The sequence below is a fragment of the Diospyros lotus genome, chromosome 15, assembly GCF_014633365.1.
Source record: "Diospyros lotus cultivar Yz01 chromosome 15, ASM1463336v1, whole genome shotgun sequence".
Taxonomy (NCBI): domain Eukaryota; kingdom Viridiplantae; phylum Streptophyta; class Magnoliopsida; order Ericales; family Ebenaceae; genus Diospyros; species Diospyros lotus.
Genome location: NC_068352.1, coordinates 20,892,674 through 20,917,780, shown reverse-complemented (window position 1 = coordinate 20,917,780; position 25,107 = coordinate 20,892,674). Strand labels below are relative to the sequence as shown.

General features: G+C 36.1%; 2 protein-coding genes across 2 annotated transcripts; one reads left to right on the top strand and one right to left on the bottom strand.

Annotated features, from left to right (window-relative positions):
- The first annotated feature begins 3,782 nt into the window (after positions 1–3,782).
- LOC127791630 (trans-resveratrol di-O-methyltransferase-like) lies at positions 3,783–14,420 on the top strand. The gene is made up of 4 exons (XM_052321613.1): positions 3,783–3,960; positions 11,951–11,975; positions 12,886–13,441; positions 14,118–14,420. The coding sequence occupies exons 1-4, from the start codon at positions 3,783–3,785 to the stop codon at positions 14,418–14,420; spliced, it is 1,062 nt and encodes a 353-aa protein (XP_052177573.1).
- Positions 14,421–21,862: 7,442 nt separating this feature from the next.
- On the bottom strand, positions 21,863–23,438 carry LOC127792672 (trans-resveratrol di-O-methyltransferase-like). The gene is made up of 2 exons (XM_052323285.1): positions 22,603–23,438; positions 21,863–22,417 (listed from the first exon to the last, which is right to left on the bottom strand). The coding sequence occupies exons 1-2, from the start codon at positions 23,383–23,385 to the stop codon at positions 22,115–22,117; spliced, it is 1,086 nt and encodes a 361-aa protein (XP_052179245.1). The 5' UTR covers positions 23,386–23,438; the 3' UTR covers positions 21,863–22,114.
- Positions 23,439–25,107: the final 1,669 nt, after the last annotated feature.

The following is a 25,107-nucleotide window of genomic DNA, read 5'->3' as shown; positions in this document are numbered from 1 at the left end:
ATGTACATATACATATACATATACATATATATATCAACCTAAAAGAAACAAAGCTCTTATATTAGTATTCTTTACATATATATTAATAATTCAAAAAAGTTAAAACTTTTGGGATACGCATGGCATGACTCAACTGTTATACAAACTTGGTATAATCAATACTAACTTGATTACTTAATCCATACCTAACTTGGTATGATCAATACTAAGTTGTTAACCTAAAGCTTAAAAACATGTGGGAATTTGATAGTTAGATGTTTTTGCTAGAAATTTTGGATTATTTATAGTATATTTATGGAGGTCGTTAAATCTTGAATGTGATTAATTCTAGTTAGCCCTACTATCATATAAATATATGGCTTAAGTTATTAATGAATTTTCTTTAAGAGAAAGAATGTTAACTTTTTAGTTGTTAACATAGTAGTAGTGCTCATTCTGTTTCCCTTTCATAATTGATATATAATTTGTCACACGTAGCTTGTAGTTAGATTTTTCGGCTTATGTTTAGTATTTTTCTATTTCTATTTCAGTGTGTATATAACCAATCCCTTCCCATTTGTTAATATTGTAATCCAGTGAAGACATAACTATTTTATTTCTTAAGAGGTAGTTTGATTAAGTGTGGAAATACTCAACCAAATGTAAATAATTAATTTTAGCTTGGAGTTTCTTCAACTACTACTAAACATATGGCTTAGTGTAGCATGCTTCACACTAAGCCATATGTTAACTGGTTAGAATAACTGGTTAGCATGCTACAAGGACAGATTGAATGTTAAGCAGCAGCTGTTCAGAATTTTTCTTGGGTTAACCTTATTTTAATGTTTATGTTGTAACCCTTCTCTTTCAAAATTATGCAGCAAGTTTGTCATGTACAACCTTTTAGACCATCAAAGCTAAACATTAATGCCCCCAAGTTTTGGATCTAAGACCTTAAACAAACCGTGCGTTGGGATTGCAGAATGTAGTATCTTAAAAAATTTAACTTTAGGAGTGTAAATGTATGAGATGATAGAGCTTGAGCTTACAGGACAGAGTTAAGGAGAGCAACTTTTCTTGAATTGAATGAAGTAGAGCGCTTGTATTTCCTCGTTCTGTTGTTAGGAGCTTCATGAACCCTATCAGCAGCAAAATTATCTAAAGCATCAAAAGAATCTTGTTTTATCACATATAATATAGCTGCGAAGAATATAGATGGTTATAGCAAATACCCAAGACTAGTATCTAAGAAGACACATAGGTAAGATAGTAAACAAACAATAGAATAACACAGCTCCTGATAAGACAAATAACTAAATTGATTGTCAAGAGAAAAAATCAAAAAGTTGTGTAAGATGAGCTGCTTAAGCAGTCTGTTTATTTTCTTCTTCTTCTTTATTTCACATAACTATTTATAAAATTCAAGATCACTTAATAACAGATTATTGTTGCTATCTATATAACAACCAAACCACCTAAGCAACAGCCTAACTGACAAACCATTGCATATAGCAATACAACAACAATATATAAACATTACAATTATCAACATCATAACATAAGAAACCTCAAGCATTATGTTCTTCTAGAAACTTAAAAAACATTTACCAAACATTATGCAATGGAACATACCATAGTGCTGGATCCAATATCAAAATCATATGGAAGATCAAATGGGTTGGTAGATTTGCTGTTAGATGCTTTTAATTATGCTCCTACCTGCTTGAAAAGTAAAGAAAATGTCTATTGGAAAAGATAACTAAAATCAACCAAAAATAAAACTAAGGAGAAAATACAAACTACAGAAGGAATTGCAGATGGATCATATGATGATCCATTAAAATATAATGGTATAACAGGAGCAAGAGGGCCAGTATCCACATCATCTCTTAATATCCCATCATTAAAGTCCTACATAGTTAAAAATCCAAGAATCAGTGAAAGAAAAAGCAAAACATTCTTCAAGATTGCCAAACCAATCCACTCACTTTTGATAATCTTACTGTAAAATACTAATTTACAGTAGTAGAAGGTTCACCAGTAACTTGTTTGCCACTTTGTTGAATGTTCCCAATAGCTACATTTAGAGTGTCATCTTCAAATGCATTCCATGACTGCTCCAAATAAATTCAAGATTTTTATTTTAACCACTTGATCTTAATTTTTAACTATTTAATGTATGCCAGGTATGTGATAAACCACCATGCACCAGGTGAAGTATATCCTTGTAGATCTCAATACCTTGAGAAAATATACAACTAACCTAAATCGGTACTATACTAGTATATAAATATCACATAAAATATACAAAAAATATTTAGAACAAGAAAAGAACTAGTTTTGAACATCAACGGCGTCCTTGTGAGGCAAAAGCTAGGGGAGTTCGTCTTAGACGCAATTGGCCCTACCATCGGGGCAAACACGAAGATATGCTGCTTTACACCAACAATAACAACAAGAACAACGAGATGGCGACACCAAACAACCATATCGCACGAACACGAAAAAATCGAATGAAGCAAGAGAGAATGAGGATGTATCGTACTTCCACAGTAGAGGAGTGAATCAAGGGGAGGCGTTGGTTGAGCAAAATGAGAGCGTAGGTCCGGGGGTGTCCGTTGTCGGAGGGAATCGAGGGGAAGAGGAATGTGGATGAATTAGTCGTTGTAAGAAGGAGATTTAGCGGTGGTGAGGAGGCGACAACGAGGAGGCCGCGATGGAGTTGGAGGCGACGACAGGGTTGAGTAGGCGACGGCGTTGAGGCAGCTTTAAGGCAGCGGAGGCGTTGAGGTGGCGGAGTCGAATGAGGGAGATGGCCTTCAGAGGCTGTGATTTGGGGAATTAGGGATTGGGAAATTCTGATTTGGGAATTGGAGGGGCAAAAGGCGGGCAACTCCCGCCAAACATTTTGGTTTTTTTTTTTAAATATTTTATTGTTAATTAATAAAAATTAAAATAATTTATAAAAATAATATTAATTATTATTTGATTGATAAAAATAAAATAATTTAATATTATGATAATTGATAAAATAATTTAAATTATTACATCAAATTAATAATTATTTAAAAATAAAATTATATTTTAAATAAATCTAATAATTATAATAAATTAATTTGATATATTGCATTATTTTTAATATGTTCATAATTTTTCAATATATTGTATTATCAATAAATAACTAATGCTCAATTATCATAGTTTAATAATTATATTTGTGCATTTATAGAAAAATATAATTATATTAAGAATTGCTTATATAAATGTTAGTTAAATTTTAATAATTTTTATTATTATTATATGGTTTGAATTAAAAATTTTAGTCATTAACGACGGGAAAATGATATATTAATGACGACTTATTTTGCCTGTCGTTAAAAGTTATCTTATAACGACGGGATTTATATTTAGTCGTTAATAGTACTATATTAACGATCAAAACTAATGTAGTCGCTAATTTTTGATCGTTAATACCTATTTTTGTTGTAGTGATAATTAATGTTCCCTTTGATGTATTAATTATTGTTTTCATCTTAATTTTTTAAATTTGATCATGCACATAATTAGAGTTTGCCACTATGTGAATAGTTAATATACCACTAATTAACATTAGAAAAAATATACAATTCCGGTGTCCCATTCTTAATTAAGATGACAATTCCATTAGAAAAAATATAGTGTCAAGGCAGTGAGATAAGAAGGTTGAAACTAGGCGCAAACGTTGAATCGAAGGAACGCATACAAATATGTGATATATATCTATGCAGAACAAAGAGTTTAGCATAAGGCACAAACTAATTAACATGGCTATGGCCAATAAATACAACACTGAAGAGCTAGTTCAAGCTCATGTCCTTTTCCGAAATCAAATCTTCGCCTTCATAAATTCTGGATCATTGAGATGCGCAGTTCAGTTTGGAATACCAGATGTTATTCACAGCCATGGAAAACCCATGGCTCTTAGCGAGCTAGTTGTGTTGGGTTCCAGCCTAATTTGTTAGGCTAACTAATATTATGCCTAATGTTAGGCTAATGTGAACCTACCAATTATGCCTAATTTTGTGCCTAACATTTACTTTTGGGGGCTAAGCCTCAAGTACAAATACCCTCCTCTCATAAGGTTTTAGACATCCCAAATTTGAGCATTCAAATCTTGAGTATTCAAGTTCAAGTTAGAGAAGAGAGGCAAGCAAATCAAAGGCTTCAATGTGAGGGTGTTTTGTGAGTGCCACTATATTCTTGTATCACTTGAAATAGAGTAGAGTGTGTGAGGATATTTTGTAATTATCCTTATTATAATGGAATATTGCTCGGATCTTGCCCTGTTGTTTTTCTCTCAATATTGGAGGGTTTTCAACGTTAAATTTCTATCTCTTGTATTTTCTGCTCGTGTTCTATTCTATGGTGGGAAAAGGTGATTTTGAGAAGCTTCCGCCATCGTTCAAATCCTTGTCCTATTTTTCCCAACAAGTGGTATCAGAGCTCTTGGTTACGAAAGTATAAGTCTTTTCAGGAAATTCTTAATATGCTATGTGGTCTCAACATTGTTTGATCTTCCACATCAGAAAATAATAGTCTTGGCTAAAAGCATCTTTCTTGTATGTTCGGTTATTGGATTTAAGTGTGGTGTAGTAGAAGTGCATGTCTAGGAAAGTTCTGACTAAGGAAAGACTTGGTACTTAAGTGTGTCCATTTGTGACCCACATCTCTTTCCTGTGAACTTACCTGGTGTACTATTCACGTACAGACACTATTCTAGTACACGGTTACTATTCATAGTGAATAGTGGAAGCCTGGTGGAAGCTAGTACAAGTAGAATGATTAGTCTGAATGGAACCAACTATCACTTATGGAGGGAAAATGAAAGATCTCCTTTATGTGAAAAGTTGGCATCTACCAATATTTTCTATACAAAAGCCTGAATCGAAAACCGATGAAGAGTGGGAATTCGAACATGCCCAATTATGTGGTTTTATTCGGTAATAGGTAGATGACAACGTGCTCAATCATATTTGTGATGAGACACATGCCAAATCGTTGTGGGAGAAACTTGAATCTCTATATGCTCCAAAGATCGACAACAACAAGCTCCTCTTAATTAAGAAGATGATGAATTTACACTATAAGGAAGATAGTATTATCTCCGATCACTTGAGTGATTTTCAAGGAGTTTTACAACAGTTGTCTTCTATGGGTGTAAAGTTTGATGATGAGATTCAAGGTTTATGGTTGCTCGGTACTTTACCAGACTTTTAGGAGACATTCAGAATGTCTCTTTGTGACTCTGCTCTATGGTGCAGTGAGGATGGAACTTGTTAAGGGTGTTTTCTTGAACAAAGAGATGAGAAGAAGAACTCAAGCCTCGTCTTCGCAATCTGAAGTTTTCATCATCGAAGATAGGGGGAGAAGTAAAAGTAAAGGTCCAAAAGGTAAAAATAAAGGCCGAGGCAAGTCAAGGCCTAATTACAAAAATGTCGAGTGTCACTATTGTGGCAAACTAGGACACATTAAAAATAAGTGTTTCCAGTTCAAGAAAGACATGAAAAAGGGCAACGAAGAAAAGAAAGATCATGACCACAACAGTACAATTGTCGTTGTTGACCTTGTCATAGTTTGTGATAAGGAGGTCATTCATTTTGCTTGTTAAGAGACAAGTTGGGTCATTGATAGTGGAGTTGCCTTACATGTTACATCAAAGAAGGAACTCTTTTTATCTTATACGCCTAGTAATTTTGGGGTGATAAGGATGGGTAATGAGAATTATTCGAAGGTTGCTGGCATGGGAGATATCCATTTGGAGACCAATATGTTGTTGTACTTTTTGTATATTAGTTTTGATGATGAAAAACATATTTTGTTTAATCCCTAAGTCATGAGTCAAGGTTGTGGTTTTCAACATAAATCAATTTCAATATCAAGTATTACTTTGTGAGAATGAAAACCAAATGAATTTTAAGTATCGAGATTTTAAAGTCATATTTTTTCTAAGTCTGAAAGGTTAGCACCTTATAATGAGACCTATATGAAAATGTTTTCTTTTTAGAAAACTAACTCCTAGTAATTCAATAGCTAACATTCATTAGTGATAAAATGATTTTTAACGAATTTTTCAAGAAATAGAAAGTATATATCTTAGAGGTGGTAAAATCGCAAAATCATAAGTTTGTACTAAAATCCAAATTCTACTTTCTTATTCTTATGGATTTTGATTTTTTAGATATTTTTATTGAATCTAAATGGGGGGTACTTTGTTATTTACATTAATGTAAATATGTTTGTGTCATCATGCCTTCTCTCTGTCGACTACATGCTTTCATTTTGTCGACTAACATATTATCTTGATCGACTAAGTTATAGGATCGGTCGACTAACAGTGTATTTGTTTGTGCCTTGGTCGACTAACTATAAGTATTGGTTGATTAACAGTATATATGTTTTGGTCTTGGTCGACTAACCTTAAACCTTGGTCGATTAACCTTAAACTTTGGTCGACTAATAGTGCTTTTGATATGACTTGGTCAACTAACTCTTTGAGTCTGTCGACAGATGGGTGTCCTTGGTCGACTAACTGCCATGCTTATTTTTGTCTTGGTCGACTAAGTGCCTTGTTGTCTTTATGACTTGGTCGACCAACCTATTTCCTCTGTCGACTAAGCTTGCTATTTTTACTTGATTCTGTCGACTAACCATTTTTATCTATCGACTAACTCTTTTCGCAGAAAGCCTCCAATGGCTAGTTTTTCAAATCCCAATGGTCACAAACGGCTAGTTTTCTCTTCAATCTTTTGGATGCCTATATATACAACTCATTGATGACCAAGAAGAGGCTAATGGATGGGAACGAGTTAATCTAAAGAGTTCAAATCATTTTTACTCGAGCTTATAATATTTGTGCTTTCATTGTTGTATTTTTCTCTCCAAGACTTTGTTCTATCATTGTAATTTTATTCTTAAGCCTTGTTTTCATTGTGAGAGAACTTGTAACTAAAAATGTTAACTCTTAGCTTCTCTCTTTCATTTGTATCACTCTTATTTTCCTAACTTGTTGTGCTAGAAGACTTGCTCTTTGAAGCAAGGGGTTGAATTCCTAGCTAGGTGCTAGAGGGCTTGCTTGTATAAGCAAGAGGTTTGTAATTTCCTAGTCTTGGACTAGAGGGCCTACTTGGTTAAGTATGAGATTTTAGTGGATTGTTTGCAAAATCCTTAGTGATAAGCTAAGGTAGTGGATTAGGCTTGGGTGAATCCAAACCACTATAAATCCTTGTGTTCTTTTGTGCTTGTGTTCCTTGATCTATTTATGTTTTCAAGCATTTCATTATTCCTCACTTAGTTCATTTATTTATCTTTGCAAACTTATATTTGTCATTTTATATGCTTTACGTTTTTAAATCACTAAAACCTTAATTTGTATCAAAAAGTTTTTTTAAGTTCAATTAAATTTTTAAATTATCCAATTCACCCCCTCCTGGTGTGTGCCATAGCACTTCCCAGTCTAACACAATAAAGGAGCATGACTGATTCTCAATGATGTTAGGCATGTGCCCGATATTCACTTTAATCTAATCTCAATGAGAAGGCTTGACGATGAGGGCTATTGCTATAACGCCCTGTCTTCCCAAAACGAGCATTACCTCAAGATTTCGAGAATACTTTTTTTTTTTTTTCAACATCATACACACAACACAAGCCTCTTGACATGCATACCTTCATCATAGGCATTTTACAACAATCCTAATCGTACCTTCTCAGTATATCAAAATTTAATAATTAATAGACTAAGACAGGTGTTATCAATCACATTAGCGGAAGCAAGATCGAAACCTCAATGATATATAATTGATAATTCCTTTTACAATAATCAAATCGATGTTTCAAATGAAAATATCAAAATATTATATAATCTCTGGACATCGTAATCATAGACAAAAACCTACGAAAACTAAACATAGCAACTACATCTCGATGACATTCTTTCCCTTAACGCCACTGCTTTGACCTGGAACGTTTGAATATTCCAGGGACATAGTCCAAATTAGATGCTGAATCATTTAAGTGAGAGTTCAAAAATATTTTCATGCAGACATACAAAATCATATGTACAACCGACAAACCCTGACATGCCTCAGTCTAATAGAATCCCACATAGCATTTAGCTCTAGCCGGGGAAATTGCAATCTCTCTAAAGGCGACATGACCACACCGACCCATTGGCAAACCAATCCTGCTTAAGAGGGGCAACCTCAACATATGAACCCAGGAATCACCCATTTGTCATTGTTAGGCATTACGCTCCTACTCAAAAGCATTCCAAAACCCAACATAACCCTAGCCCTAAGAGTGTCACATCAGCACTATCCCTGGAATCAACGACACCTCGGTATTAATGCTATTGCTCAATGGAACCTGGGGTGGTGTCCACTCTCAACCCTGCCGCTTGAGCTAACAACCGGGGTGGTGTCCACTCTCAGCCCCGCCACTTGAGTATCGTAGGGTGAAGTTCGTTTCAGCCCCATCTCAAGTGTGTCACATAGCAATAATCCTCGGCACCCATCCCGAGTGTTGTCACTCGGGGGCCACGTCACGGGATTACAACCCACACCCCACATGGGCAACACACAACATGCCAATGCCAAAAATCATAACATGTATGACATAAAATCAACATCTCAATGTATGTAATTTACCGTACGAAATTTAATACGTGTGTAAAAAATCCTTTGGACAAACCATCACAATAAACCAAGTCATAGGGACGAACACTCACAGTAAACCATTTATATGCCACAAACAAGTTTTTCGATAGAACTATTCACCTTTAGAAGCTACTCAATTTCCTTGAAAGGCGCGATACACCTCGATTTGCGTGCCTGACCTTGATTCTCGTGCCAGGCGCTTTATAGTTCAACCTCGAGCTTCAATGATACCCTAGACATCATGTTTGTTCAAAATCATATCAATATCTATTTTCTCCAATTTTCATAATTTTCTTCCTATTTCCTCTATATTTCTCCTCCAAAATTCTAATAAATGCCGACTCAAGGTTTTTCCTTGATTTTTCTTCACAACAATTCATAAATAAATATTTCCTTACTTCTAGAATTTTCTAAAAATTTTCCTATACTTCTTCCTATTTTTCATAAGCTTTATTTCCCTTGAAAATTACAAAATGACCATTTCCTCCAACATTCTTCAAAATTTTCTTCCACCATAGTTTCTAATTTATTTTTATCAAAATAATAAAAAAAAATCAAAAATACCTGAGCCTCCACGCGCCCTCACGCGCGGGCGAGTGGTGCTGCGCATGGTAGCCGCGCGTGCACTGCACGCGCCCTTTCTTCTCCTGCGAGCTGGTCGCCAGCCGGTGACCAGAATCCGACCTTGATCACACCTCCAAGAAGCCCACTTATAGTCGATCTTGATGCCACCGGTTTTAGGCCGAAAGGCCACCAGCGAGGCCCCCGATTGGGCAATTTCAGGCGTGGCACGGCGGTCCACCCAGTTTTCCGATCAGCCCTCGAATCACCCTCAAAACACCTCAAAAATTCATGAAACTTACCAGAAATGATCCTCTTGACTCAAGGATCAAAAGCCCCTTATTGTCTTCCCTCGATTCGCCCTCAAAATCGAGCAACTTGATGCTTCAAGTTCGGACAAAAACCCTTGGTATTTATAGGCCAAATCTAACCCCTACGTGGCCGATTTCCGGCCATACACGCCACTAGGACAGTCCTTGCCCATGCCTTGACGAAACTTGGCTGCCAATCTTCCAGATTTTCTGGCCAAATCCGTGGCCAGATCTGCCATGCTTTGGCAGATTTTTGAAAATTGTATTTTAGCCCTCTTGAGATTTTCTTTTGCATTTTGGCCCTTATCCTCAAGCCCCTGATCTTTTTAGCACCATCACTAAGACCCACAAGATTGGTACTTCTCATTTCTCCCTTGAAACTTTCAAAAAATTACCGTTTTGACCTCCTTCAGGCAATTTTAGAAAATTACACTTAGGCCCGATTGATCGTTTTAACCATAAATCCACTCGATTTAACTCGAAATCACTTAAGGGTTGTTCTATACATCAAATACTAGTCCTTGACATGCTCCGTTGACTTTTTGGACATCGTTTATAATAATTCGGTATTACGACCTAATCAGCAGCCGTTATTTTTTACTGTACTGAAAACTGTTCCCGATCTCATTTCTTTTGATGCCATAATTCTTTTCTTGGGATGCTCGTTACTGATGTACCATTTTATTTAGACATCTAAGTCCCGGGGTACTCCCTCCAGTCGATTCAGTGATTTATTTTACTTTTAAACCCACTTTTTGATATTTTAAATTCATCTAAATCACGCGATGACCTTATACAGATATGGGGTATTACAATTGCAACACCAGTGGTAATGGACAGTTGAAACTTACTAAAGGTTCCGTGGTTGTGGCTCGAGGAGAGAAGAGTCCTAGCTTGTGTGTGACGCAAGCTACCATTGCTGGTGATTCCGTCAACGCTAAGGAAGATGGGAAGACAGTCGAGATGTGGCACAAAAGACTTAGCCACATAAGTGAGAAAGGGGCCAAATTTCTTAGCCAAAAAGGATTTGCTCTTGAGTGTAAAGAAAGCAAATTTGAAGAAATGTGTGCATTGCATGGTTGGGAAGTAAAACAGAGTTGCTTTCAAAGAGTCACTCTCCTTCAAGACAATCGGATTTGCTAGAGTTGGTGCATTCCGATGTTTGTGGTCCCTTAAAGGTAAAATCCTTTAGTGGTGGAATTCATTTTGTGACGTTTATTAATGACCATTCAAGAAAGCTTTGGGCTTATGTCTTGAAGACCAAAGATCGGGTGCTTGATGTTTTCAAGCAATTTCATGTTTTTGTTGAAAGGGAAACTCATAAGAAGTTGAAATGTATTCGTAATAACAATGGAGGCGAATATAAGTGTCCTTTTGATGAGTATTGTAGAAAGATGGGCATTAAACATCAAAAGACGCCTTGAAAGACTCCATAGTTGAACGGTCTGGCTGAAAGGATGAACGGGACCCTAATAGAGAGAGTCAAATGTTTGGTTTCAGAAGCAAAATTGTCAAAATCTTTTTGGGGGGAGGCTTTGCTCATAGCAGTACATATTATCAACCTATCTCCAGCAGTTGTTCTGAATGGTGATGTCCTGAACAAAGTCTGATGAGGACGGGGAGTGGCACTGGGGCTTGAGGGCCTGTATAAGGAGCGGCTTCTGGCAGGTTTCTAGGATGGCAACCCCCAAGAGGAGAAGATCTGGGACCAGTTGTAAGGTTGCATGACGAGGACGTCATGTGTTCAAGGGGGGAGAATGTAATACCCCAGGAGCCCAGAGGAGAATAGTATATATCAAGGATAGGTAAGGAAGAAAACAACACCAGCTAGATACCTTTTGGGCTGAATGTAGGAAAAGAACTCCAGGGTTAAGCGTGCTTGACTTGGGGAAATCCAAATATGGTTGTCCCCCCTGGAAAGTTCGAGTAGGCCCATTAGGGTATGTTATTCTGATCCTTCTTATTGCTCGATCAGGATGTTACATTATCGGTTATGGTCTTGATGCTTTTGGCTACAGATTGTTTGACCTGATTAAGAAGAAACTCGTTTGAAGTCGCGATGTAGTATTCATGGAAGATCAAACCATTAATGATATTGAAAAAGCTGAGAAGAAAGTGTCTAGTGGCAGTGAAGGCTTGGTTGATCTAAATCCAATTCCTATGGTGAACTTGCCCAATCCAATTGACAATGGTACTCAAGGTGATAATCAGACTGATGGCTATCAGGGGATAGATGGTGATCCTACAAATGATGCAGGAAATGATGATGAGGTTATTGAGCAAGGGAACAGCCCCCTCCACCACAGCTCAAAAGATCAGAGAGAGAGCGACGACCTTCTTCCAGGTACTCTAGTTCAAAGTATATCCTTCTTACTGATAAGGGGGAGCTAGAGAGCTTTGATAAAGTTCAAACTCATAAGAATAGAACCCAGTGGATGAGAGACATGCAGGACGAGATGGAGTCATTGCAGAAAAATAATACTTATGAGCTTGTGGAACTTCCGAAAGGCAGGAAAGCCTTAAAGAACAAATGGGTGTTCAAGCTTAAGAGAGATTGTAACAAGCTAGTGAAGTTTAAAGCTCGCTTAGTTATGAAAGGTCTTGGACAAAAGTGAGGGATTGATTTTAATGAGATTTTCTCTCTGGTTGTCAAAATAAGCTCTATTAGAGCAATACTGGGTTTAACAGTTAGCTTGGATCTAAAGCTTGAGCAACTTGACATGATGACAAAGGTTATAGCTCGGGAGAAGCTGCAACTAAGTGCTAGGTTGGTCGGCATGGACTTCGCTTAATTGTTTCTTGTATTATTCTCCTTGCTCTTAGGTTGGAGAGGGAGAATTGTTGGGTTCCAGCCTAATTTGTTAGGCTACCTAACATTGTGTCTAATGTTAGGCTAATGTGAACCTACCTAGTTGTGCCTAATTAATTTTGTGCCTAACATTTACTTTTGAGAAGTAAGCCTCAAGTATAAATACCCCCACTCTCATAAGGTTTTAGGCATCCCAAATTTGAGCATTCAAATCTTAAGCATTCAAGTTCAAGTTAGAGAAGAGAGGTAAGGAAGCCAAAGCCTTCAAAGTGATGGTGTTTTGTGATTACCACTATATTTTTGTATCACTTGAAAGAGAGTAGAGTGTGTGAGGATATATTGTAATTATCCATATTATAGTGGAATATTACTCAGATCTTGCCCCGTGGTTTTTCCCTCAATATTGGAGGGTTTTCCACATTAAATTTATGTCTCTTGTATTTTATGCTTGTGTTTTATTCCATGGTGGGAAAAGGTGATTCTGAGAAGCTTCCGTGTTCGTTCAAATCTCTGTCCTATTTTTCCCAACAAGTTGTTGCGCTTCCATTCATCGCCTCATGCGAGTTCTTGTGCATTCTGGCTTCTTTGTTGAGCTAGAAGAAGGCTATGTGCTCATACTCGCTTCAAGGCTCCTCCTAAAATATGAGTCATTGAGTGTGAGAGCATACGCCTTGATGACTTTTCATCTTGCTATGGTGAAACCTTGGAGCTTCATGAGCAATTGGTTTCAGAATGATGATAATGTGCCCTTTTATACAATTGAACTGAAGAATTTCTGGGAGTATAACGCTAAAGAAACAAGCTTTAGCGATTTGTTTAATGCAGCCATGGCTAATGATTCCAAGTTCATCGTATACTTGATGATGAAAGAGTGCAAGGCAGCATTTGAAGGGTTGAGCTCATTAGTGGATGTTGGCGACGGCACGGGGATCGTAGCCTGGGCCATTGTTGAATCATTCCCTAACATGAAGTGCACTATGCTTGATCTCCCACGCTTGGTTGCTAACTGCCAGGGGAGTGAAAAGCTAGACTTCGTTGGAGGGAGCATGTTTGAGGCAATTCCCCTCTCAACTACAATATTACATAAGGTCCATTATATCTTTTTCTTTTGGTTCCTTTTCTCTAGGATATTCTTACAAAATTTTTTTGTATGAAACATAATGTTAGGCTCCTTCATTTCCAAGTCATTCGCACTTGGGATATTGCTTATAAATAGGAAACTCCACCCTTGTGTCTTAAGGTGAGACATTGATACCTATGAGTGTCAAGGTGTCAGGTCTCCATCTGTATATTGGCCAGTTTTTAATTTAGTCATACAAATTAAACTACTCACTTAGGTGGTGTTTATTAAAATAAGTAAAATAAAACTTTGTCGATATAATTTATCTATAAAGTTCAAGATAAGTTATTCGAAGGGGGGGGGGGAAGGAATAAATTTATCTTGAAAGTTCAAAATAAGAAATCATGTAATTTATTTTCAAAAAATTTAACAAACACAATATAAAACACTTTTGTCTGAGATACTTTCTACATCCCATATTTTTTAATCCATATCTTGATTAACAGGCGCTATCTTAGTAGATTATCCCCTAATCATGGGATCGTAGATGTAGGTATTGAGGTCAAACCATGTTAAACTTATGTGTTTCTATATATATTTCAGTATATATTTTACATGATATAATCCTAAGTGGTATAGGACATTATGCCTCCAACATGTAAAACATGATGGTAATATTAGCTATGACTAGATATTGGGCACATGAAATTCTGCATGATTGGGATGATGAAACTTGTATAAAGATATTGAAGAAATGTAAAGAAGCAATTGCAAGCAAGGAAAATGGTGGCAAGGTGATCGTCATTGATGTCGTGTTGGACAACCAGAAAGAAGATGATGGGTTTTTTTTAGCACAACTCTTTCTTGACACAACGATGTTCGTTGTCTTAGCATGTAAAGAAAGAGCCAGGAAAGAATGGGCACAACTCTTCTATGAAGCTAGTTTCAGTCACCACAAAATCACTCGAGCTTTGGGAATTAAGTCTCTCATTGAGGCTTATCCTTGACTATGGCATTGGAGTTGCTGGACAACTTTCCCTTTTCTCTTCTTAAAATCATTTGAATAATGAACTATTACTCTATACTTTTATGGAATAATGACTTGTATACCTGGCTAGGTACATAGGTGTCTGCTATAGATTGTATCTTTTTTATGCATCAATATATTTGAGCTTTGCCTATAATAATGTACCATTTCTACTTGATTGTTGATAGCTAGATGCAAAATAATCAAATAAATACTAAGATAAATAACTTCTAGACAATCTAATGCTAAATCAGTCTAATATTTTATATTCTAATTTGTCTCAACTTGAATATCTTCATCTTATCATGCTTATACTCTAAGGCTGTAAATACCCAACAACTAGGGGCAGATTTAAGGGTAGCCTCAACCCTCCCCCATATCTGCCTTGCAAATCTGGCCCATTTGGGGGAAGGGGGGTTGAAATGACCTAAGAATTTAAAGAATAGTTCTACCCTAGATCTGCTCTTGGATCTGTCCCTTCCAACAACATAGGGAAAATTAGAAGGAACTCTAAAACAAAAAATCAATAAAGGCACCTACTAAAATAACAATTAGTGCAGTTAAGGAATATATTTTTATTTAAATAGGGAGATGGTTTCTCTGAGGATGAAATTAATAATTTTAATGTTTTGGTCTGTTGTTGAAACCAATATACATATTCAGTTTTGGTTGTCACGGTTCGCAATGTACTAATCCTTTTAGGCATAATGCTATTTGACTCGCCAAAGTGCCACCCAAGAGATATCGTGATATTTTCAATAAAGAAAGGGTAGCAAAATTTCAAAATTTAAATTCCTTTCTCTTTCTCACGCCCCTCTCTCTCTCTTTGCCCGACCTTCTTTCCTCTCATTCTAGCCTTCTCTCTCTCTCACTCTCCCATGCTCCCCTTCAAGGAGGCTTGTACATCCCTTTCTCTCGTTAAGGCCATCTCTCTCTCTTTCTCTCCTGCGCGTCTGACCGAGCTTCCAACCTCCCTTAGGCTTGTTTCGGCCATCTCTTTCTCTCCAACCCCATGCGATAGCATCTCCGACATCCTTTGGCTCGATTTGAGTCCGATCTACAAGGAGGTAAGTCTTTAGTTTTATTAGCAATGATTTTCAGCAAAGGTATATGTGTGTGTTGAGTTTGGCCGATGGTTTAAGCTTAGATCTATGGAGATTCGGCCGTTGGATCTTGTTGGTTTTTGTGTGTGATGGTCAATGGGGATAAGGGTGTTGGGTGGTTGTCTCGGATCACTGGAAACCGCCATCCATGGTGGTCGATGGCGACTGGCAGAACGTTTAAGTGGGTTTTAGGTTTGGCCGAAACTTTAAGCTTAGATCTACGGAGTTTCGGTCGTTGGATCTTGCTGGTTTTGGGTATGTTGGTTGATGGGCCCTTGGGTATCGGGTGGTTACCTCTGATCACCGAAAACCATCGACTATGGTGGCCGGTGGTGTCTGGCAATGCATTTTTAAGTTTGGCCGAAAATTAAAAATCAGATCTACTAAAATCTAACACTTAAATTTGTCCTCTTTTTTTATATATTAACTCTCTTGACTTAGTATTTCTGATGGTAGGCTCTGATCGTGGGAAGTTTCAGCCGGCAGTGGTCGCTGGCGACGTTGGTGGCGATGGTTACATATATACATATATTTATATATTTACATATTCTCTTATAAAATAAAAATAAATGTGATGAGAGAATATGAATTTAGAGAGAGATAAGGTAAAATATTTATCTTATCCCATTTCTTTTTATTTTGTAAAATGTGATGAGTACTTTTTGTAATTTGGGAAAACTCAAGAATAGTTATTGTAATTTATTCTTTAATTAGTAATTGATTAAAAAAATATAAAATGTTTAAATTGTTTAAAGGTTTAATTAAGTGTATGAGAATACCATTTATACACATGATATATAGACATTAAATTCTATGTAAGGAGTAAAATATCATAAGGGACCTAATTAATTTTCTCTTTTTTTTCTTAACTTAGGGCTTATAGCCAAGGAGTAGGTAAACATTTTTCGTCGATGACTCCAACAATCATTTTTTCTCCAACGTCTTGCTCAATTGGCTCTCCCCTCTTCCACTTCAACCCCCATTGTTTAGCCCTCTATTTCCAATCATCCTTCCTCATTGATCGAACCTGTGATAGATTTATAAATGGGTGACCAGTACTCTAAAATTACTGTAATAATATTATCATAGTGATATTTTATTATTTCTACTTGTGATTTTTTCTAATTTGGATTTTTTTCCATAAATCTTTTGTGTTCTTTTGTATGTTTAATAGTTTCATCGTGCTTTTTTTTCGATCCTAAATTCTTATAGGTCTTTCTTGTGCATCTTCACTTATTATCTTCTCTCTCTCTCTCTCTCTCTCTCTCTCTCTCTCTCTCTTCCAGCTCACAACCTTATCACATCTCTATTTCTCGATTCCTTTCCAAGGTCTTAGTTGATGGTTGGATGATCTTGCAGAAGATGACTAATTGACTATAGCGATGGATGATCTTGCAGAAGATGACTAATTTGGATTTTTCCTTTATTGTTGTTTGTTTGATTTAATTTTAGGCTCTAGCGTGGGTTTGATTTCGATGTCTTTGGAGCCTTCTGTGTTGATTGTTGACTTATTGTTTATTGTGTTTAGTTGACAGTCTTGTTCTTCAGGCGTTGTTTTGTTTTTGATTTTTCGTGGAGGTTAATGTTTCCCCAAGTACCCTGGTTTGAAGTTTCACTCGCTTGAGCTTTATCTCCGTCCATTCATCATATTCTAATGTTTTCAATAAGAATTTTCAAACTGAATGGCATAGCATTTCATCCATAACAGTGAAATAAGATTTCAACGAGTCTACAACACGTACGTACGTACGTGTACGTTGGCAAATAAGATTTTGGATGTGATATCCTGGCGGTCATCACCCGTTCAAGTGTTCTGTTATTTTTAATTACTATTACGTTTACATACATTGAATGATACCTACATTTACTAATATATTAAGAATTCTAAGGTAAACAGTTGTGTTTGAACTCCCTACAATCTCAGTCACTAATTTTGGTCTAAGCACGTGCCAATTCTTTCTATTATTGTGTAAATTGTTTGACCATTTCGATAATTATTCATAATTTTAGCAGCACAGAATAAAGATGAATATTATCTTTAGTCAACAGGAGATACTAAATATTAAGAAGTAATTAATAGCCAATAAATATAAATATGCCTCGTTTTGTGTCACTAGATAGAAACAGTACTACTATTGCATGTTTTATTAGGATAATAATAATGTTAACTATTACTATAAAAATGACTAATTACCAGAATAATCAATAAATGATTTTCAAAATAATCAAATAAATACCTCTGAAACATGGATTTTCTAAATTATCAAGAAGCAAAAAAAATCAACAAAGGCACCTACTAAAATAACAATGGGTGCATTTAATGAATTAGATTTTTATTTAAATAGGGAGATGATTTCTCCAATGATGAAATTAATAATTTTAATGTTTTGGCTCGTTGCTATTGAAACCAATATACATATTCAGTTTTGGTTGTCAGCAATGTACTAATCCTTTTAGTGTCCATAATGTCATCCGAGTTTGTTTTCTCTGCATCTGACCGTTGGATCCAGAAAGGCAAGATTGTCAGCAAAAACACTATAAAAGTGGTTTTCCTTTCGGCTTGATTTGGAATTGGAGCAACAAATGTTTGAATTAGTAGATGAATCAAGTAGAGATGAGCATAACAACTAAAGGACGTGATGCTACAATTGCAAAGCCAATATTGTGCATTTCTTTTTGTACTCAATAATCGAAGAAGTGTTGGATGAGTTTGCTATAATTTATAATTTATAAATTTCATATTAATCTTGGGGATAAGCTTGCTAGTTATTTTTAAATGTGTATTAATATTCGTTGTCGTAAGTTTCTTATATTGGAACAGTTGTGTAAAAAAGTCCTAGAAGAACAAATCTTATATTGGACCAGCTGTCGTAATTTCTGTCAAATCTTATTTTCAAATCTGAGAGTGATTGATTGAAGATCTAAACACCCTATAATAAAAAATAGAAAAAAAAAAGAAGGAACTTTTCCAAGAATAATATGAGAGAGTGGACAAATTATTTTACTCACATATGAAGATTTAATTTTCATAGTTTATTTTACGGGCATGTAATTTTTAAATGAAGATTAACCTCTTAATTAATTCCAAATACGGTACGAATAAACTTCTTTTTGTAATTCAAGAGGTTGATCATTGCTCCCTAATCGCTAATCAAAAAATAAACACATGAGAAAGGATAGTGCTATGCTATATCAAACGATACCAAGGGACACATAATTGCTACATCAAAAGACCTTGCAAGGCAAAACATACAAAAAAAAAACATCCCATTCAAGGTTAGTAGCCATTGCAACTCATCTAGGCACCCAATCTTAGAAGGGCCGAGCATGTGGTCCTAAATAATATCCGAACATATCAATAAAGTTGTCTCTAGCCACACCTAAGAACCATCTATAATGATTTTTAAGACATGAATAGTGATAGATACTCTCAATTGGTGAGGCAATTATGGAGATAATCTACTACAAGTACTGTGAGAGGATGCCACTAGTCATGTCACAAGAAGACTTTCTTGCCATCTCCTGTCCTCCATCCAAATTTATACCTCACCGCACTACGGATTGATAGTAATTTCCTCCAATGCCATGGACATGAGGAAAGCATTGGAAACAATCAAAACACCTATCTTTTACATGATAAGTATGGATCCCCATTTAACCCAAAGAGACTGACTGTATTCACGCGATAAATAATGGAATGATCATTTTATTTTATTATTTTGTTCATTCCATTGTTGTTTTAATGAAATAAAAAAAATGTAGATGACCAAAATGCCCTTACAATATGTATAATGTTATTTAATTCAAAATATTCACATAATTATTGAAGAAAATAGGGGTGTGCAATTGATTATAACCAAACTGAACCAACAGAAAATCACTAATTGAACCGAACCGAACCGAACTGTATGTAATAATTGAACTGACCAACTAACCCCAACTAATCAAACTAACCAAAATCGAACTAATTGAAACCTAAACTGTGGTAACTGAACTGAATCGAAAATTGAACTAATGCACAAAATATATAACCAAAGAGACCGAATATTAATTCAGCCTTACTGTTGCCGTCGGCCACTTAGTCGGCCGGTGATTCCAATGATGGGAATCGATAGTTGAATTCCCCCAACAGTAGTGATTCATATATCCAAAAATAAGTTTAATCCAACGATTGATTTTTTGTAAATGTAAAAATTAATTTTATTGTCAAAAAACTCAAAAACACATTTTTGGAAAAATGTTGCCGGCCACAATTCATGGTGGATTCTAACGATCGGAATCGACCATCAAATTTGCTTTGGTTTAGTGACCCACATACCCAAAAATTAAAAGTATCTAATGGTTGGATTTTAGTATACTAGATTTTAATGTAAAATAAAAGTTGTCGAAAAACTTACCGAATGGGCCATTGGCATCGACAGGTGAGCATAGTGGTGTAAATTGAAGAAATAAAGAGATGATGGGTCAGTGTTGGCGTCAACGTCAGAGGGAGACAAGGCTGAGCGAATCGGAGCTTCGACCTTTCGTCTTCGTCTCCAATGAATTGGCCCTTTGTCTTCGTCTTTGGCATGCAAATTGGAGACAAAGACGAAGTTTGCTCAACTAGTTAGCCCTTTGTCTTCATCTCTAGTTGGTAAGCCTAAAGGCGAGGGATGATGGTGGTAACTTGAGACGAAGGACTGGAGGTGGTGGAAGGGGTGGCTTGGTCAGATTGAGAAGAAGAAGATGGAAGGGCGAGCAGAACTCAGAAGGCTGTTTTCCTTTTATAATACACTGAAAATGATGTCGTTTTAAAATTTCAGTCGATTTAGTTAAACTGGCAACAAAAATCGAACCGATAAAAACTAGCCGAACTTTTTGCTAAAATTAATCAAACTGCTAACCGACAATTTAATAACCAAATTGAACCGGCAGGTTACAACGACTCGATTCGGTTCAGTTAATTCGGTCTAACGGAACTAATGCACAGCCCTAGAAGAAAGATTACAAAAACATTTAAAATTCAAAAAATATTATGAATACCAATGGAATAAACATACGAAAATAAAACTCATGTAGTTATTAAATTCAAAAAGATTTCTATGCCCTTAAAAATATATTTTACATTCCTATTGCAAAAATATCGTGTAATTAATAATTATTGAATATAGTTTATTAAAAATAGTTTTCAAGGATGGGTTTGGGCGGTGGACAGATCTAGGCGACCGCAGAAGAATGTAAGTGACCGCGGGGTGTTTGGGCGATGGACAGTGAAGTCCATGAGGGTGGCGGAGGAAGGGGATCTGGGTTGATGGCGGCGGCGAATGAGGGAGGTGTTGAGCGACAGATGGTGGAGGAAGGGGGAAGGGGAAGCAGATCCGGTGGAGGAGAAGGGGATTTGAGTGGTAGATGGCGGAGAAAGGCAGCGAAGATGCAAATCCGGCGAAAGAGAAAGGGATTTGGGTTGGTGGGGTCGGATGATGGTGAACGAAAGGGTTTAGGGAGGCAGACGACTAAGGAGGGAAGGGAGAAGCAGATCCGGCGAAGAAGAAGAGGATTTGGGCGGTCGACGAAGGTGGCAGATGGATCGGGCAAATCGCAGAAGGGAATAACTGGAAAAAAAAAAAGATTAGAGAAAGAGGAAGAAGAGGGAAGGGGTGGGTGGCAGACCGCGGCATGCATGTATCAACCTAACGGACACTTAGCATAGCATGCATGCACCTTATAAGCAAGGTCTCCAATCCTCAATTGATAGGAATTAAGATATAAGAAATCTTTCAAATGAATCAAGGTCTTTATGATTATTATTAACCCATTTTTCTAATAGAAAACGATGTATTCAGATTTTAATATATAACGTCAGCCACTGATGAATCAGTATCGAACATTCTTTCTAATAGAGATTTATTCGAAGATTTAGAAAATCAATGAATCAGTTCAGAGTTTTGTACTGAGAATAATTATTCTAAGAATCAATTAAGCTCAATCGCTATTATTAATGAAGCAAAAAGTAAATCACAAATTTGGAGCAATTTATATGCCTAATGGATGAAATATATTTCCTGCAAGAATTATAAATTAAGATTGGTGTATTTAGAACAAGCAACCAACGTCAATTTTCCTTGGTATGCGTTACGTGTATGATTTTTTCATCTAAGGTATAATTGTAGTCATTATTATTGTTTTTTAACTTCTTATTGGTTAAGCCAATTGTATATTCTCTTAAAACCTATATAAAGGACAAATTAGACAACAACAAAAAAAAAAATGATCCTGCTCATTGTCAATCTCGTGTAGATGTACACAATCATGCAGGTGTAGGATTTGGACAAAAACACATTTATAATTATGCAAATATACTGGTCATAATGTAGAGCTCCCCATTCCCAATCTTAATTAATTAGTACAAATCCATAACATGATCAAGAGTTACATATAAATAGAACTTAAAACATTTGCCTATTTAGTGAAACAACTATATATGTTGACTTCATCAAGGGCATGCCTCAATGATCATCTAACTTAGATGAATGAACTATAACAAGCTTATACACTTATTTAACGTGAATAGTAAATAGAAAGTGTTGATTTATTAAGGGTATGCCTCAATGAGGGACCTTAATCCTAAAATCCGATGGATCTTGTAGTCACTAAAACCAGCTTTGCAGAACAGCTCTGCCCATTCTTTCTTATTTCTCTCTTTTCCTGCAACATTAATCATCATTAGCATGTCATAGAAGAACTGTGTCTGGACTGATTCTTCTGCTCCTTTGGAGATCCCCGTCACCATGTCTATGATAATCACCTTTCCTCCATTTTCTTTGCTTGGAATTACCTGCTTGCATTTCTTCAACAATGTGATGCAGTCTTCGTCGCCCAAGAAGTGCAAGATCCACTGTTTGTCAATTTTAGGTTATATAAGTAAGAGTTCTCCTGTAAAAGTAAAGATATATATATATGTATATACATTGGCTAAAACGAAGATAATATGTATATATACATCGTCGAAAGTGAAGATAATAAAGAAATATAATATGTATAAATATATAGATATATAAAGATAATTATATCTTAAAATACCTTGAGTAGAATTGCATCCGCAGCTGGGAAGACATCATGTATGCTCCCTCCAACGAAGCTCAAGTTCTTACGCCCCTGCAAATTAGCAACTACATGTGGCTGATCAAACACTGTGCACTTCAAGTGCGGGAAGGCCTCGACAATGGCGGTGGCCATCGTTCCGGCCCCGCCGCCGACATCCACCACCGAACTTAGCCCCTCAAACACTTCCTTACACTCCTTAATCATCACACTCGCTACCAACCTCGAATCAGCCGACATTCCGTCGTTAAACCGGAAGTTCAGAGTCGGCTTATGGCCGGCGTAATCCCAAAACGACGTCCCATTGGCTGTGTTAAACGCCGTCGGATCGTCATTCTGGAGCCAAGCCGTCAGGTATTGCCACGAGTTTATTAAACTCGGGTCGAGCATGGCCAGCAAGAACGGCGAAAGAGTGAAGGGATTGTCGGTTAAGAGAAGCCGGCATGTGGGGGTGAGAGTGTACTCAGTTTCTAGGAGTTCATTTTCTCGGGCTATTTTCTCGAGAAAGAAGCCGGAAAGAGCCAGGCTGCGCATGAGGCGGCCGATGCACTGGCCTTTTGATTGGTTGATGGGAAGGGCAGCGACGAGGTCGGAAAGTTTCATGGGCTTGCCGTGGTTGTGGATGATGTCAGGGATTCCCAGTTCAACTGCGGTTTTCAAGTTGAAAGAGTTCATGAAACCGAACATTTGGTTCCAAATGTAGGCTTCGGCTCCGAGGAGATCGCCATTGTTAACACCACAGACTCCATTGTCGTAAGCCATTACTAATTATTGATATTTTAATTTGTTGGCTTTGTGATCGAAGCTGATCTCTACTTGTGGGTGAGATGTTGGAGTTGGCATGCATTTACGTGTATATATATATGATTTTGGGAGGAGAATCTTTCCGTTGCAGCCAAAAACTCACCAAAACGGTATAAACTGTTATTTTACAGAGAAGTCATTGATTTCTTCATGGCATTCGCTCATCTTTTGGAAGACGTGTTTGGACCAAAATCATTTTTGATAAAATATTTATGAAAAATGTGGTATCACGTCATTATATAAATAAATAAATATATATATATTAGGTTTTTCCAATAAATTTATTTCTTCCTCTCTTTGGATAACTTAATTTAAACTTTACAAATAAATTATCTTGATAGAACCTTATCTGATTCATTTTAACACCTACTTCAAATATTGGATCTCCTGTCTCAATTAAGAAGGGTCATGGAAAGAACAGGTTTAAAATCACGATAAGAAATTATGTGACTTTTTTTTTTAAATTTTTTTTTAACAAACACAATAAAAAATACTTTTATTTGAAATGTTTTTTATATTCCACATTTTTTTGTCTATATTTTGATTAACAAACACTACCTTAAAAGCTCAAATATTAAACTTTGTTTTTTAGTTTATATGGAAATTTAAATTATTTAGGATTAAAGTTTTATTAGATTCTTTTATTTACATTTTTTTTTTTACAATTAAGTAGTTGAGAGAACATGCAATTTCAAAGAAATTCGCAAAAAGAAAAAAAAGCCATAATCAACACTTCCCCTCGAGAAAAAAGATAAAGTAGAACTAATTATGATTCACAAAAACAAACAAAAACATGTTAGTTGATTAGTCCCAGGCTGCAAGTGTATGAGCTTACCAAATTGACCATAAATCCATTGTATTTTAATGTCATTATATATATATATATATAAATCATTATATTTCCCCACTGACTTACTAGCACCCACGTGAGAAATTATGTTGCTAGGTATCCAAAATTCATATCTTTCCTTTATTTAATAGAAAGCAAATTACAACTGGTCACAAATTTATTCCGGCACAATGATATCTTGATACTACCAAGAATAGGGAAAACAAATTTTAATACTAAATGATAGACTTAGATTTATTTTAATTTATTAAAAAACTCATGCTTAGTACGTATAATCTAGTATAATCGAATAATTTACATAACACCATATGTACATGTATGTATATACTATTCCTAAATAAGCATATGCCCATAGTAGTATTATAGTGAAGATAATGAATGATTTAGCCAACCAAACCCAAAGTCTATTTTTGAAGTTTTGCTTAAGTTTTGTTAATGGGAAAATAATTTTTCTTTACTTAAGTTATTGTACTGATAGGATGATAGGGTTAATGACCGAATCAAACTTTATCCTATGATGAAGTCTGATCATTTAGTCGCCGCAGACGAGAGATGCCCCGACTTGCTTTAGAGGCAACAATTGTAGTGACAGTTGGCGAGGTGGTAAGGCAAAGGCGGCAAGGAAACGTGAGACAGCGATGAGGCGAGGCGGAGGCAGCCATGGTAGTGGAGAGATGAGGCAGTCAGGGACAAAGGTGGTGAATCTGTAAATTGAGTGGGAGTACTTTTATTATTTAATATTTTTAATTATCATATCAGTATTCAATTATTTATATAAGTAGTATTTTTCTTTTTCTTTCTTTTTACAAAACGCAATCAAGACTTCAGTC

Coding starts and splice junctions, on each gene's coding strand:
- LOC127791630 (XM_052321613.1), top strand. CDS start 3,783: ATGGCTATGGCCAATAAATACAACACTGAAGAGCTAGTTCAAGCTCAT. Junction 11,976..12,885: donor ACTCATAAGAATAGAACCCA/GTGGATGAGAGA, acceptor TTTCCCAACAAG/TTGTTGCGCTTCCATTCATC. Junction 13,442..14,117: donor CAACTACAATATTACATAAG/GTCCATTATATC, acceptor TATTGGGCACAT/GAAATTCTGCATGATTGGGA.
- LOC127792672 (XM_052323285.1), bottom strand. CDS start 23,385: ATGGCTTACGACAATGGAGTCTGTGGTGTTAACAATGGCGATCTCCTC. Junction 22,418..22,602: donor CGGATGCAATTCTACTCAAG/GTATTTTAAGAT, acceptor ATTGACAAACAG/TGGATCTTGCACTTCTTGGG.